Consider the following 15761-nt stretch of genomic DNA (forward strand, 5'->3'; position numbering starts at 1 on the left):
TTGTATACATCCTGAGCCTGTGGAAGAGGAAAATTAACCAAGACAATATAAAATTCTAGTTGACAGATTTTTAAATTTCAACACATTAAAGATTGTATTTCAGGCTTTCATAGTATCTAATGAAAAATTCTGGGTTTTTTTTTTTTCTTTTCCATGTATAGGATTGAACCCAAAGCATTCACACATGTAAACAAATGCTGTACCACTGAGCTGCTCCCCCAAATCTAACATAGTAGGTGAAAGACCTTTATAACAAAATCTGTGGTATTCTGAAGAAAAAAATTGAAGAAGACATTAGAAAATGGAAAGACATCCCCTGTTCCTGGATAGGCAGAGTGAATGTCATCAAAATGGCCATATTACCAAAAAGTGATACATAGACTTAATGCAGTTTCTATCAAAATGTGAATAACATTCTTCACAGAATAGGAGGAAAGTTCTAAACTTTATAGAGAGCCAGAAGAGACCCAGAATAGCCAAAGTAATCCTGAGCAAAAAGAGCAAAGTGGGAGGCATTACAATCTGATTTGAAGTTACACTACAAAGCTATAGTAATATAAACCACATTGTGCTGGCATAAAAATAGACATGTAAAACAATGAAATAGAATAGAAGACACAGAAACAACCCCCATGCATCTTTAGTCATCTGATCTTTAACAAAGGAGCTAAAAACATACTTTGGAGAAAAGATAGCCTATGTACAGTGGTGCTGGGAAAATTGGTTATCCACGTGCAGAAGAATGAAAGTAGACCCATATCCCTCACCTTGCACTAAAATGAAATAAAAATGGATAAAAACTTAGATATAAAAACAACACGGAGTTGCCAAACAGGAAAACACTTAGATATAAGTAGGTCCTTTATGACTAGAACTCCAGTAACACAAGGAGTAATACCAAGAATCAGCAGATGGCATTATATTAAATTAAAAAGCTTCTGCACAACAAATGAAGCAATGAACAGAGTGAAGAGACAACCTAAAGAATGGCAGGGGTAGGGGACTGCCAGCTACTCATACAGAGGACTAATATCTGGCTTATATAAAGAGCTGAAAAAGTAGACCCCCTGAAAAACAAGTCAATCAGAAAATGAGTGAACAAAATGGATACACACTTCTCAAAAGAAGTAGTACAAATGGCAAACAAATACATGAAAAAATGTTCAGTATCTTTAGCTATTAGGAAAATACAAATCAAAGCATCTCTGAGATTGTCTTACTCCAGGCAGAATGACTGTCCTCAAGAACAGCAACAGCAACAACAAAACGCTGGCAAGGTTGTAGGGGGAAGCAACCCTTCTATGTTGTTGGGGGAATGCAAACTATTGCAGCCACTTTTGAAATCAGTATAGAATTCCTCAAAAACTACAAAGAGAAATTCCATTTGACCTAGCTTTATGATGTCTCTTTTCCCAAAAATTAGACATCACAATAGTGATACATGTTAGCACAGTTCACAATAGCTAAACTATGGACCTAGGTGCCTATCAACAGACAAGTGGATAAAGAAAATGTGGTTTATATGTACACAGTGGAGTGTTATTCAGTCATAAAGAAGGATGAATTGAAGTTATTTGGAGGAAAATGGATGGATCTTCAGACCATAATGATAAGTGAAATAAGTCAGACATACAAGGTTAAAAATCACAGGATTTCTCTGATATGAAAACTGAAAATATAAATAAAGAGTAAAATAAAGGAGAAGTAGTAGAAACAGAGAAGCAGACTTTTTGGAGCTGGGGAGGGGGAGAAAAGAGGGTAGGGTAGGGAGGAAAGGGGTGGGAAATGATTAATATGCTACATATGTGTGTGTGTATATATACATATATACACTAAATATGTATACTATTTATTGTGTATTACACAATAAATATACACTAAATATGTATACTAATTATTGTGTATTACAAACCTACACCAATAAAAATTTAATTTTAAATTTTATTTTAATTGGAATTTTATTTTTACATTTTTAAAAATTTCTTGGTGAGACCTTTGCTCAAGTTTCCCAGGCTGACCTTAAACTTGTGATGGCCCCCACCTTAGCCTCCCCAGTAGCTGGGATTCCTGGCAAGAATTTTTGTCTCCCCCTTACCCATGCATATTATATCATTTTTCAAACTGCTTTTAAGATTTTTTTTTTCCCTTCTTAATGTTTTTCAGCCTTTCCTGTTTTTTAAATAGGGTCTTACTATGTAGCCCAGGCTGGCTTTGAACTTGAGATCATGCTTCAGTCCTCTGAGTACTAGAATTACAGGCATCTGTCACCATAACCAGCATTGAGAATTTGATAATGGTGTGCCTAGGTGTAATTTTCTTGTATATATTCTGCTTGGAACTTTTCGAGATTTGTTAAATCTGTTAGTGTTTTTCATTAAAATGTAGAACATTTTTAGCTGTTATCTTTCAATAATTTTTCTGTCCTACCTTCCTTTCCTCTCCTTCTGAGATACCAATTAAGTATTAGGCCACACATTACCAAGACTTACCACGGTTGGTTGCTTGTTTATGTGTTTGAATAGACCATCTTTTAGAACCATTCTAGGCTTATAGGAAGTTGAGCAGGTAGTACCATCACAGTTGCCCATATTATTAGTATCTTTCTTTAGTGTGGTATCTCCGTGACATTTCTCTTGTTGCTAGGACAAAATACCTGATGCCCAATATTAAGGAAGGAAAGGTTTATTTTGCTCAGTTTGTGCAGGTTTCAGTCCTTACTCGGGTTACTCCAAGGCAGAGTGGCATATGGTAGAGGGCAACTGTTCATGGTAGCAGAAAACAGCAAAGGCAGCAAGAGCAAGAGGGAGGAGCAGGCAGGAAGAGCAAGCTTCTTTCCCTTCTTTATGTTGCATGCAAACTACCCACTCCAGGGCAGGTATGGCAACCACACCTGTAACCCCAGCATTGGACCATGAATCAATCAAAAACTCTAGAAGCCCACCCCATGACTGCATGAGGCTTTGGGGGGACATCCAGACACAAACCATAAGATGTAGTAATAAATAGTACTTCAAAACAGTGTATAGAAAAGCATATATATATATATATGAGTTGCCTTTTTTCCGTGTACTCTTTCTGCTTTATTCTTTGATAGCTGATTTTCTGTGTTAGAGTTAGAAAGAAGTTAAGTCAATAAGTAGGTTTGGTTACCTTGTGACTAGCCCGTTATTTCATGTTGATGTTGCTAAGACGTGTCCCTTAGTAGAACGTTATCTAAGATGGAAAAATGGAGTTTATTCCATTGACTCTAATATAGCACATCTGGGGGAGGGGGGATACATTTTATTTGCTCCTTAAAAATATCATGCTTGTTTTTTGCTTGTAAGCACCTGAAAAGTATGTTTCTTACAACAGATTATTTTTTTTTAATTCTCAGAAACTGTTTGGTTTGTAAGCACCTAAAATTAGGAAGTTTAGTTGAAATATATACAGTGAATGTCTAAATATAAAATTAAATATATAGTAAATGTTTAAGAAATAGTATTACAGTAAAAGACATATCTCCATTAAATCCTGCCAAAATACTCCCCCCACTTCGAACACTTATCCCATTGTTCTTGCCACTTTCTGATGCAGTTCTGGAAGTCCTCTTTCATGAGCATCTTTAGGAGATATGATTTTTGTTCAGAGCAGTGAATGCTGCTGAGTGCTATCCAGTGGAAAGACAGAGTCATTAAACAAAGCTGCAGTCTGTTTTCATTAACCTTATTCACTGGATCTGGCACCATGCAACTTCTGGCTCTTCCCCAAACAAAATGGCCATGAAAGGTAAACATTTTGAATCAGTTCAGAACATTGAGGGAGCCATAACAGCATAAGTAAAGACACAAAAGAGGGCTTCCAGAACTACTTTGGAAAGTGGACAAGAATGGTGAGATGTATTTGAAGCAAGGAGATGGTGTTTTGAGGGAACTTACTGGCAGTGTGTTATTTACTGTAATAACTTTTAAAATCTAGCCGCGTGTGGTGGCTCATGCCTGTAATCTCAGCGCTCGGGAGGCTGAGGCAGGTGGATCATTGAGAGTTCGAGACCAGCGTGCACTGCAAAATGAGTTCAAGGCCAGCCTGAAATGCATAATGAGACCCTGTCTCAAAAAGACAAAAATAATAATAATAAATAAAATTGAAACATTCACCATCCTTCTCAGTCCCTCCTCATATGCACATTCTTATAGCACATCTCTGTTGTGCTCTGCTTTCACAGAAGTTGTATTTTTCCTGATCCATTGGCATCCTTTGCCTAATTCAGGTTTTGTTATCTTTTCCAGGCCCAGCTTCAAAGGGAAAAGGAACAAGATCAGATGAGGCTGCATGCAAAACTTGAAAAGCTGGATGTCTTAGAAAAAGAATGTTTTAGATTGACAACCACTCAGAAGACTGCTGAGGTAAGCTTCTGCTGTTTCTTTGAAGTGATGATCACAGGAATAAATCTTTAGTGGTAAATTGGCCTTGTATATGAGTATGCAGCAGATCTTAGATTTATAAAATTTCATTTCTAATGCTTAGTAATTCAGCTATAATTTATTAGAGACTGAGTAAATGTGTTCTATCATGTCGTGAATGAGTTTGTCTGTTGATGTCAAATTGTAATTTTGGCTCCTTCTAAAACATCAAGATATTTTAATTTGTCAGGTGATTTACCTAAAGGATATTGAAAAGATTATTTTTTACTACCTATGGTGAAGTTAAGCCTATCCTAGATCCCCTCCTCTCCACTATCTTCCCCCTAAATCTTTTCCATTGCATAGGATTTTCTGTTTTTGAAGCCTTCCTTCAGTTACCCCACACTCTAGAAGTTCTCCCTTTAAAATGTTACTATCACCCTATTCTGAACCACATCATAGGTATAAGGTGTAATACGCATGTAAGGTTATATAGTGTATACGTGGCCCATGTTAAGTCGTAGTCATTGGTTTGTTTTATGTATGTGACTCACTTCTCTAAGTACAATACCGTATAAGCTCTCAAGTGAGAAGGACCATTATGAATTCCTTCCCCCAGCAGCTGTGCTCTTACTTTAAGCACATGGTAGGCATTTATTGTTATTTTTCTGTTTCTGGAACATTGAGACCCAAGACTATAATTATTTGACCTTCTAGACCTTTTATACCCTCAAAAATGTTATCATTATGGTTTTGTTGATAGAAGTTATTAAAGTCAATGTGTGTACATTCTTTGCTTTTCTTTTGTTCTCCTTATGTATAATAGCAGGTAAGGAAGCATAGGAAGAAAAAACCAAGAGAAATCTTGACATTTTTTACCATTCCTTTTACTTACTTTCAGTTGTAATCTGCCAGCTCTTCAAAATCAAGACCCTTGGGGCCAGGGATATAGCTCAGTGGTTTAAGCACCTGCCTGGCAAACACAAAGTCCAGAGTTTGATTCCTGGTACCAAAAACAAAAATAAATCAAGACACTTGCCAGGCATGGTGGTGCACCCCAGTAATCCCAGCACTCAGAAAGCTGAGGCAGGAGGATTACTGCAAGTTTGAAGCCATCCTGGGCTACAAAGTGAGTTCAAGGTCAGCCTGAACTAAAAAAATCAAGACCATGGGCCAGGGATATAGCTCAGTGACACAACACCTGCCTAGCAAGTTCAAGGTCCTGAGTTTGATTCTTGATAACCTCCCCGCCAAATCAAGACTCTTAGAACTCTGTTTGGAAAAGTAAACAAAGGATATTTGTCTCTCGTTTTTCTATAAATCCTAAAAATCCTAGTTTTTTATTCTCTTGCAGGACAAGATTAAACATCTAGAGGAAAAACTTAAGGAAGAAGAACATCAGCGTAAGCTATTTCAAGACAAAGCTGCTGAGGTAAATAATATTAATCTATTACATTTGTTTTATTTTATTTATTTACTTGTATTTTTTTTTTCTTTGTACTGGGAATCAAACTCATGACCTCACACTTACCAGGTAGGTGCTGTGCCACTGAGCTATATCCCTGGCCCTATTCTATATTTTTATTAATGGAACCCTATATCCTAGACTGTAATTTCTCCTTCCTAGAGTGTTACTTTGTCTCTTTTTGTTGTAATAATGAAATTCTCACCCAGTATATTCATACACTTGGACGCATTGCCAGGAAGTCTCTGATTTTTAGAATTCTAGCAGATGCATGTATTTTCAGTTTAAGTAACTCCTACAATAGATTATTTTCAGTTTGCTGTATATATGCATATACACTGCATGTATAAATAAATAATCCTCTTATAAAGAGAAAATAATTATAATTACCTATAGACTTACTGACTTTGATACACATAGAAAATAATACTTCAGGTTTTCTTTTCTTCCTCAAGAAATGTTTGTGTTTTGTTTTATTTTTTGAGATGATGAGGTCTTGTGCTATGTTGCCCATTTGGCCCTGAACTGGCTTCAAGCAGCCCTGCTGCCTCAGTTCCTGAGTAGCCACAGGCTTGTGCCACAGTACCCATCGCTCACAAGAGCATTTTTATGCTTATAAACTGAGACTGATTTTCATTACATTTGAAGGAGCTTAATGCAAATCAATTTTATGACTTGTTTCTTTGATATTATAGCTTCAGACTGGACTTGAAATCAGTAAAATTTTAATGTCTTCAGTTTCAAATTCAAAACGCTCCAAGGAAAAGAAAAAATCTTCAAAGGTATGCATATAAAACTTTTTCCCAAACAACTTTCTTATTTTCTAAGTCATTTTTCACCCTTTAAATCTTTATATCTACCTCTACCCAGAAAGTATTTCAAGAATTTATAATAAAAGATATGCAATAATGCCATGAAATTAATCAAATGATGATGGTTTTAGGTATAGGAACAGAAAATTATATAAAGGCTGGGTTAAAGAAAGTAGCATCAATCATATAAGAAACTTAACTCTAAGTTTACTTGATAACCGAAGCAAAAAGGAGCATTTAATGGGTGTGATAGCTGTCTTTGTGAAATAAGCAACTATTTCAGTTTTTCTAGTCTTAAACTATTTGGTCACACTTTTTTTGAAGAGGCATTAAACAGAACAGATGCTAACAAAGCAATAAATCTTAAAAATTTCATATATGTGCATAATAAAAATGATTTTTATACTTAATTTATAAGTGTGTGAAATAATTTATATAGGAAATTTATTGTTTTATGTTCGTATCCTTTGAATTTGCCTAATAATAAAGATGGAGGAGTTAGTACTTTATAGATTGATCAATATCTTAATTATATCAGTTGACATTTTAGATCGTTGTATTATAGTTATAATGGTAAGAAAAATATATACTCTCTTAATGTTATGATTTTTCAAATTGTATTTTTGCTTACTATTCAGTTTTGAGAGTTATTCATATTGTAAATATATTTTAAAATGTTTACTTTTCCCCTTGTCAATATTTAGAAAACTAAATGTTTAAAAAGAGGACCACCTCTACAAATTTATTCAAAGTTTAGAGCACCACTTTTTGAGGCTAAAAAGGTGAGAGCAAAATAATGGAGATAGTTCACAAGCCTCCTGTTGTCTTTGTAAGTGCTGTTTAAAACCATCATTTAAATTGTCGTCAGCTGTTTTTTTCTCCCTTAAGTCTGCCAGTGCAGGCTGTTCTGTGAATGCAGGTAGGCAAAACCTTCAGCAGACGACGCATCACTGTGGCCCACAGATCCTTCCGAAACGTGCCCAAGTGATTGAGCCTAGATGTCTCTGTAAGCCTCCGAGAGCAATTTCCCAGTATAAAGCTGTACCTCGTGAATCAGAAAAGTCTATTTCCATTTGTGACAGTTTGTCTGAGCTTTTGATGGCAATGCAAGATGAGCTAGACCAAATGAGCATGTAAGTATTTTTATTCTGTATTAATAGAAGTAACAAGATTTTTAGGGGGCTGGGGATTTACCTCAGCGGCACAGCGCCTGCCTCGCAAATGCGAGGTCATGAATTCGATTCCCGGTACCGGAAAAGAAAAACCAAAAAAAAAAAAAAGAAAAAAGATTTTTAGATTTTTTTTTTCCTTTCATTCCCCAGAAAAACGCCACTTATAAATTTTTAAAGTCCTTCCTTAACTATTGAACTTTCTACCACTGAACTACATCCCCATTTCTTTTTTATTTTAAGACAGGGTCTTACTAAATTTCCCAGGCTAGCCTTAGTCTTGATCTGTGTACCTCAGCCTCTCAAGTAGCTAGGAGTTTAGTCAGGTACGACCACGCCTAGCAGGACTTACATTATTTTGATCTACAGATTTATTGTCACTGTTTTTCACTGTATTCATTGTACTCTTACATGTTTAACTGTGTAATTACTACTTCTCCAACCTAAGGAGTTTCTATATTTCCAAGATCTGGACTAATAGACATGTTACCGTCAATCTACTATATAAAGTCTAGTAACCTTAGATTATAATTTACAGAAGCTTTTGTAAGAAGATTCTTTAGTTTCTTAGAGTCGTTTAGTTGAATTATTTCATTAGAAAAGTAGGACTATAATTCCTTCTTTTAGACTCTAGCTGATCTGCATTACAAATTTTGAGGCATCCATAGAAGATTCTGTATGAGACACATTATATTTTACCCCATGTTTAAGTATATATTCAACAGGAATTCCAGAACTACGTGATTTGGCTGGCCAGCTGCTTGAAGTTAAACCTCTATAAAAGATATAAACTAATTTTATTTACAGTATTTCAAATTCTAGAGTTTGAATTGAAGAGGACTTTTTAATTCCTCTGGGCAAAGGCATCAGAAAATTTTAGTACATTTAGCTGTGAACATCAGGAATTCAGATTTTTAAAGGATGTTTAGCAGCCTAAGCTGTTTCTAAATGTATCTAAATATTTCTAAATGTACAAATCATATGAACTATAATTGTCCTTGGTATTCGGTTTTTCTTTGATAGGGAGCATGCAGAACTGCTGAAACAAATGAAGGAAACTGAAACCCATTCCATGTGTGACGACGTGGAATGTGAGCTAGAGCGTTTAGTCAAGAAGATGGAAATTAAAGGAAAGCAGATTTCCAGACTGAAGAAGCATCAGGACAGTGTAAGAAAGTTTCAATAAAAGTTTTTAATAAACAGATAATATATCTGGATTCAGTGTTACTTCTTCATATGACCTTCCCGATTTGAGGTCTCTCTATGTGGGTTAGTAAAAAGATTGGAGTCATTCAACCACTCGTCATAGAGCCATCTGCCCTATCCAAATGACCTGGCCTCCTAGCTAACTCTCCAAGACAATATAAAGAAAAAGGAGCAAAAAACTTTTAGCTGTGTATTTAGGCTTTGGAAAAATTGTAAGAAAGGCCTTTGTACTCTTCCAGTTACCCTTTCAGCTGTTCTTTTCCTTCATCATCTTTCCTTTAATGTTTTCATGATGTCCCATGAGCCCAACTTTCTAAGACAGTACCATACATAAAAATGGCTTTTTAAGCAGTACCCCAATTCTAAAACCATGGTTTCCTCTTTCCCAAAACAGTCTGGGCCATGTTCCATTTCCTGGGGGGCCTATGCTCAGCTATGGTATCTACAGTTAGGACATAGGTATGGAGGACTGTGTACTTATGTCTTAATAACTAAAAATGGCATAACTTTTAACTAAAGAATCACAAATATATTATTTCTCAAGATAGTGACTCTATAGTTTACCTTTCAGCACTATTGCACTGCTAGGGCAGAAGGCAGAGGGAGCTTTTCCTTAAACTTCGAATAATCATCATTCATGTAAGTTGGTAATATATTAATCTTCACACAAACCCCCCCACTTTTATAAGAAAGTAATAGAGATGTAGAATGTTACTGCCTTTATTCTGCTTATGACCAAGAAAGAAAGAAATGAAACTTTTGAAGCAAATACTTTCATTTTATTGGCTTTTTAGGCTAGAGTAAGTAAAAATGTTCATATGTTGTTTGGGGTGAAGATTATAAAACGTGATATACTTTGTACACTTCCATAGAATTGAATAGGAGAAACTTGAACAGGAGAATAACCATGTTTTTAAAATTTAGGCAACCTGTATATTTTTTATTTTGAAAATTATGATTTATATTCCATAGTGGGTATAACAATGTAAAATTTTAAGCATTTTTATCGTAACAAATCAAACTTGTAATGAAAATTTCCTCCTAGGCACACAGACAACCAGGTACTCACCCAGTATCTGCATTAGCTCTACAAGTCAGACCTTTCCATAAGTGAGATAATAAATAATGGGTCAGACTTTGAAGAAATGTGTTTGGATTTGTTGATAGGATTGTTTTAGCTAATTCTGGTCTATTCTGTTATTAGCAGACACCCCTCAAGAAAGTAAAATTATTCTTTGGACTTTTGTCTTGGTTACTTTTTCTCCTTGCTGGGACAAAATACCTGATGCCCAAAATTAAGGAAGGAAAGGTTTATTTCACTTACAGTTTGTGGAGGTTTCAGTCCATACTTGGCAGGTTACAAGGCAGAGTGGCATATGGCAGAGGGCTACAGCTCATGGCGGCAGAACACAGCAAAAGCAACAAACACAAAAGCAGGAATGGCCTCAAGCACCCTTTTCCTCTCCCTTACATATGCAAACTGTCCACCCCAGGGTGGGTGTAGCTCTCACACCCGTAATCAATCAAACCCTAAAAGCCTGCCCTATGACCGCATGAGGCTTTGGGGGGGCACCCAGACACAAACCGTAACAACTTTCTTTCTGACACTCACTAGGATTTTAAATTCAAGATACTTCTAAGATTGTACGTGTACTTTATAAACAGGGCTCATTCCTAGCACCAGTTCTTCACTTTGCTGTTAATATCACCTGAAAAGCTCTCTCTTCTTCACTCTCTGCTTTTCATCAGTTTCATATCTTTGTACCGTCTTTTCTACTTCTCCAGCCTACAGTGATCTTGTTCTGCTTTAGCCTGCTCAAATACACACTTTTTCCTACTCCACGTTACCTCTGCTTGAAATAGTCCCAAGTTAGCATATGTGCTCTTTTTTCACTAATCAGAGCAGTGGGCTCCTAGAAAGCAAGGACTGTTTCATTCATTGTATCCCTACATGACTAGCGTGGTGTTTGGCTTATAGGAAGTGTTTTATAACTAAAAAACATACTAAACTGAACTTTTTAATTTAATGTGAGGTTTAGGCCATCAGTTCAGTTCATCTAGAGGCTGGGGATATAAGTTCAGTGGCACAGGTGCCTTCTTGGCAAGCACAAAGTCCTGAGTTCGAGTCCTGATACCCCCCCACAAAAAAACATTTCAATTCATCTATATTTTTAGTATCTTTTTGACTAAAATGTTAGATTTTTTTTCTCTCTTTCTCAGGTCTATAAACTACAACAAAAAGTTCAAAACTCGAAGGCAAGTAAAGCTTCAGGTATTCAGCAAGATGGTAACCAAGAATTGAAGAACATGAAAAATAGCCCCAGGAAGTGTTTAAATGAAGCTAACTCTTCTCAGAAAAGCAGCAACTTTCATCCAATGCAAGTTCATAATATTCGAATGAAATTGAGAAGAGATGATATCATGTGGGAACAGTAATACAATACCAAAACTGTCCACTTAAATGAACTTTGTCAGCAAGAACTTGAATTGTTAAAATGGTTTTAATCTAATATATGTTTGTAAAATTTCAAATTATGTTTCTGGCCTCTATAAAACATGACATTGTACATTTTTAAATTAATGCTTAGTGACCAACTAAGAATCTCAAATAATATACTTTTTTCTCACTGTCCAAAGTCCCTAAACTCATCATGTTTTAGAAACATTATTCACTCTGTAAGTATCTTAAGCTAAATATAGGAAATTTGACTAAATTGCTCAGTATTCAAAATTGAGTTAAATCTGAGATATCAATACCATTCCACTTTTTCATTTAGTAGACTTGTAACCTTAAGAACCAACACTAAGTGAACACAGTACAGAAAGGTCTTTAACTTTCCTAGTGCTGCCTCCCTGTCTTGTTTAAAAGCTTTGAAATTTTTATTTTTGTGGAAGATAAAAGCTTAATAGTTCTGCAGTTTTGTGAAAATGTCTTTAACGCTGGTTTTATGTGACAGTTACAATTAGGAATTCATAGTTCCCTAATATGTACAAGATAATAATTCACTGACAGAATACTATTCTTAGTCTCTTTTACAAATCTAGTTTTTTGAATACCAGTGATCTGGTTTGCCTTCTTTACAACTTTTGCTGACTTTTATTCTTTGCATTATATATTATGTCCATCAATATAACTTGAGAATGTGAGTTTCTACCACCCAAAAAAGTGGTATATTTTTATAAGAAAGTATCGAAAGAGTTAGGCATTTAATTACCTTATCCAGCAAAGAAAATCAGGGTGATGTGGCATATCTTTATTTTTATATTTTAAAATTAGTGATATAATAATCACATTCTTTATGTAAACATGATTTATAATAAATTGATGCTTGGCTTTTTAGAAGCCTATGAAAACTACTACTATTCTTTTGAACTCTTGGATTCATGCTCAAATCCTCCAATACAACTAGATGACTCGAGTAATCAACTGAAGTAGAAAGAGAGGGCAGATAGAAAAGCTCTAAGAAAAGCTCAGAATATAGGGTAGCAGTTCAAGAAATGATGATTCCAAAGGGACAGAGTTGGAGGTATATATTTACCAGACTCTCTGAATTCACTGCAGTAGGAGTGTTCAGTCTTTGGGTATGAAAAAACTCGCAGCCAGGCATGGTGGTGCATGCCTGTAATGCTAGCACTCAGAAGGCTGAGGCAAGAGGATCACTGCAAGTTTGAGGCCAGCCTGGGCTACAAAGTGAGTTCAAGGACAGCCTGAACCACATAGTGAAATCCTGTCTCAAAAAGACAAAAAGAGAGGGGCTGGGGATTTAGCTCAGCGGCACAGTACCTGCCTGGCAAGCACAAGGTCGTGAGTTCGATTCCCGGTACCAGGGGGTGGGGTGGGGGATAAATAAATAAATAAATAAATAAATAAAAGACAAAAAGAGAAAAAGAAAAATTTCAGGCCAGGGACCTGGAGAGTGAAAAAAAAAAATTGTTTCTGTTTTCCTAGAAAATTCCCAAAAAGTGTGTGTAGAAAAGTGGGTAATTATGAGCCTTCTAGGGAGCAGGAGGACTGTGACTCGTGCTAATGGTGAGAAGCAGTGCCGTGGGATAGGTGTTTCCATACCTGAAAATGAGGGGCTGACTGAACACGGGCAGACTGGTACTTTGAGTGGAACTTGAAAGTAATTAATGGCAGAGCTCAGAGTTTCCTCCTTCTGGCTTGAATGAGGTGTGTGAAATGTGTCCTTCTCTTGCTTTTCCTGTGCCTTCCCTACCAGCTCCTTGGCCTTGGGAGGTGTTCCCCAGGATGTACCTAAACTCAGTGTTCACACCACACCTGTTTTTCTACTTTACCTCTCCTCCTCAAAGATGCAAGTTCTGTGGTTTAAACTTAGCAAAAACCAAAAAAGAAACTAAAAACAGTACATTTACGGATACTATAATGCAACCCTTTACTCCTATCCCTTTGTTTTCTATGCATTTAGGAGGGTGGAGATTTCATATATATATCTATATATCTATATCTATATCTATATATGTTCTCATAAAACTAGTATGGTAGAAAAAAACAGATTTTTTTAGTTGAGAGACTTGGATTCAAATTCTGACTTCATTTTTTATTAGCTTACATAATCAGATACCTTTGGCTCTTCAGTCTCCTCTGTAAAGTAGGGGTTACACGAATCCTACCCACAGGGCTGTTGAGAGGACTAACTGAAATAATGTGAAAGAATCCCACAGAAGGCTTAACATTTAATTAAGAAAATAAATGTGGTTTTGAATCTTGAGTGGCCCAAATAATTATTGTAGAACGCAAGTTTATATGGGTTAAAGTCTGAAAGCAAAAGCATAAATAAATTTTCTTAATAAAAATGGAAATGTTTTAATTTTCTTTTTTCCCCCTCTGTGCCTGAAGGAAAATCAGTTTGACTGCTTTCCTATTCCGGGCTCCTACAGGGCTGGAGTGAAGAATGCAGACCTACCATGGTGCAGAAATACATAATCACACACAGCAACATGGTTTGGAGTTTGTTTTGGTTGTTGAGGTGACACTGGCTCCTGGGAGACAGGAAAGAGTGATGCTTCATCGCTGCCAAACTAAAAACACAACCCACCTGCCAGGGCCGATGACTCTTTGGTGGTGGGTCCAAAGCTCTCTTTCCTGGATGGGGCATTCTGTGGTTAGTGTACAGTGGTTGCTGTAGCAACCCCATTGTTGTACTCTGCCTAACAGAAAGGTGGTATGATTTCATTGATTTCGTTCACTAAAGGGAAAAGCAGAGTTACTTGGGTTTTGTTTAAAGAGGAATTTTAAAACTGGAACTGAAATTTTCTACCAAAGCAAGTCTCAACTTGGATGAAACTATGAAACCAGACAGTTCTAGCATTTGAAGCAGCAGGTACTGTGAACATTCTGATCCTGGTAATGAGAGCTGGAATCTTGAATTAACTGGTTGGATGGTTCATTGGCAACCCAGTAGTTTTTACTGTGTTGTGGCTTAAAGGCTAGGAGCGTTGGAGGGACATGCTCAGTTTTCTATATGTAAGGGTAAAGTGGGAGATACTTAATATAGTACACTAACTGGCTAAGGTGATATACTTGAAAAATTCCTTTTTGAGATTCTGGCTGGACATGGTCATGCACGTCTGTAATTCCAGCACACAGGAGGCTGAGGCAGGAGGATCGTTTGCAGGTTCGGGGCCAGCCTGGGCTACAAAGTGAGCTCAAGGCCAGCCTGAACTGCATAGTGAGACCCTGTCTCAAAAAGACCAAAAAAAAAAAAAAAAAAAGAGAGATTCTGCAGCTTTCTTTAAAAGTATAATTTCTCCTGTGGGAGAACTGTAGAATTGTAGGATTCTAGAGGTAGAAGGGGTTTATTAATTCTTGAACATGAATCTAACCTCCATGTCCTGTAGAACTCCTTTATACAACATCTTTGGTAAGCAGTCATCTATTCTGTGCACTATTTGTATTTCAGCAAATATTCCACTTAGAGTCTTTAAAATGGTTTTGTAAACTAAAATAGAATCAGTTGCCATTCTTTTCATATTTTTTATAATGCAAATATAAATTTCACTTTGAACTGCTGCTTAGCTTGAACCTTCTAAGTTATAGAAGGTTCTAAAAAAATAAATGTGTACTAAGTTGTTATTCTTAATCCATGATTAAGAATCAAAAAATAAATAAAATTTTGATTCATTGATGATGCAAGAAATCAGTCTAAAGAGGGAAGGCTGATTTGTCCTACACAATGGAAGGTGAGTGTAAGAACCAAAATGGTGGCCAAAAATGCACCAGCTGCCATTATTGGTGTAGAGCAAATCATGAGACCCCTAGCGGGGCTTCCTGGAACTCCAGCTAAGCAGCTGCACTGAGAACCTCTAACCATATGTGAAGTTTAGATAAGCACAGGCTGACTCCCAGACAGAAGACAAACCTCTGTAAGACATAATGGCAATTGTGATATTTAAAAAAAAAACAAAACTTTATAGGTGCCTGTCTACTTTTAATTCAAGTGAGGTGAGGGTAAATAAATAATAATCACTGTCATTCATCTGAAGATCAAGTTACTTCTTAACAAATAGACCTTGTCAGTCCCTCAGCCATTTTTGTCATATCCTGTGTACTTATTTCAGTGGAACTTCTGATTTGGGTGCTGTCTGTATATTTTATCACTTAAGGAAAATTAGAATGATTACAAAGTTAAAACTTTAAAATTATGTCTGGGCCAGAGTTTGTTTTCATTATAACTGTAGCTTGGGTACTTACAGAATTAGGTGGATT

At 36.3% G+C, this 15761-nt stretch overlaps 2 protein-coding genes across 7 annotated transcripts in view; both read left to right on the top strand.

Annotated features, from left to right (window-relative positions):
• Cep57l1 (centrosomal protein 57kDa-like 1) overlaps positions 1–12374 on the top strand; it is a 72257-nt gene extending 59883 nt beyond the window's left edge. For 3 of the 5 annotated variants that reach the window (XM_005377851.2, XM_005377854.2, XM_005377855.2), the window contains 7 exons: positions 4269–4385; positions 5737–5814; positions 6543–6629; positions 7364–7441; positions 7548–7792; positions 8852–8996; positions 11255–12374. In XM_005377851.2, coding sequence (XP_005377908.1) covers positions 4269–4385; positions 5737–5814; positions 6543–6629; positions 7364–7441; positions 7548–7792; positions 8852–8996; positions 11255–11470 — 966 coding nt within the window. In that variant the 3' untranslated portion in view covers positions 11471–12374. Of the gene's footprint in view, positions 1–4268; positions 4386–5736; positions 5815–6542; positions 6630–7363; positions 7442–7547; positions 7793–8851; positions 8997–9605; positions 9674–11254 lie in introns of all 5 variants that reach the window. The other 2 variants (XM_005377853.2, XM_005377852.2) reach the window with 2 other exon arrangements.
• A 531-nt stretch (positions 12375–12905) lies between these two features.
• LOC106146276 (transmembrane protein FLJ37396) overlaps positions 12906–15761 on the top strand; it is a 116726-nt gene continuing 113870 nt past the window's right edge. The window contains exon 1 of one of the 2 annotated variants that reach the window (XM_013510801.1): positions 12906–14117. The gene's annotated coding sequence lies outside the window, so the exon portion shown is untranslated. Of the gene's footprint in view, positions 14377–15761 lie in introns of both variants that reach the window. The other variant, XM_013510800.1, reaches the window with a different exon arrangement.

Source organism: Chinchilla lanigera, unplaced genomic scaffold (genome assembly GCF_000276665.1).
Source record: "Chinchilla lanigera isolate Chin_1 unplaced genomic scaffold, ChiLan1.0 scaffold00010, whole genome shotgun sequence".
Lineage (NCBI taxonomy): Eukaryota > Metazoa > Chordata > Mammalia > Rodentia > Chinchillidae > Chinchilla > Chinchilla lanigera.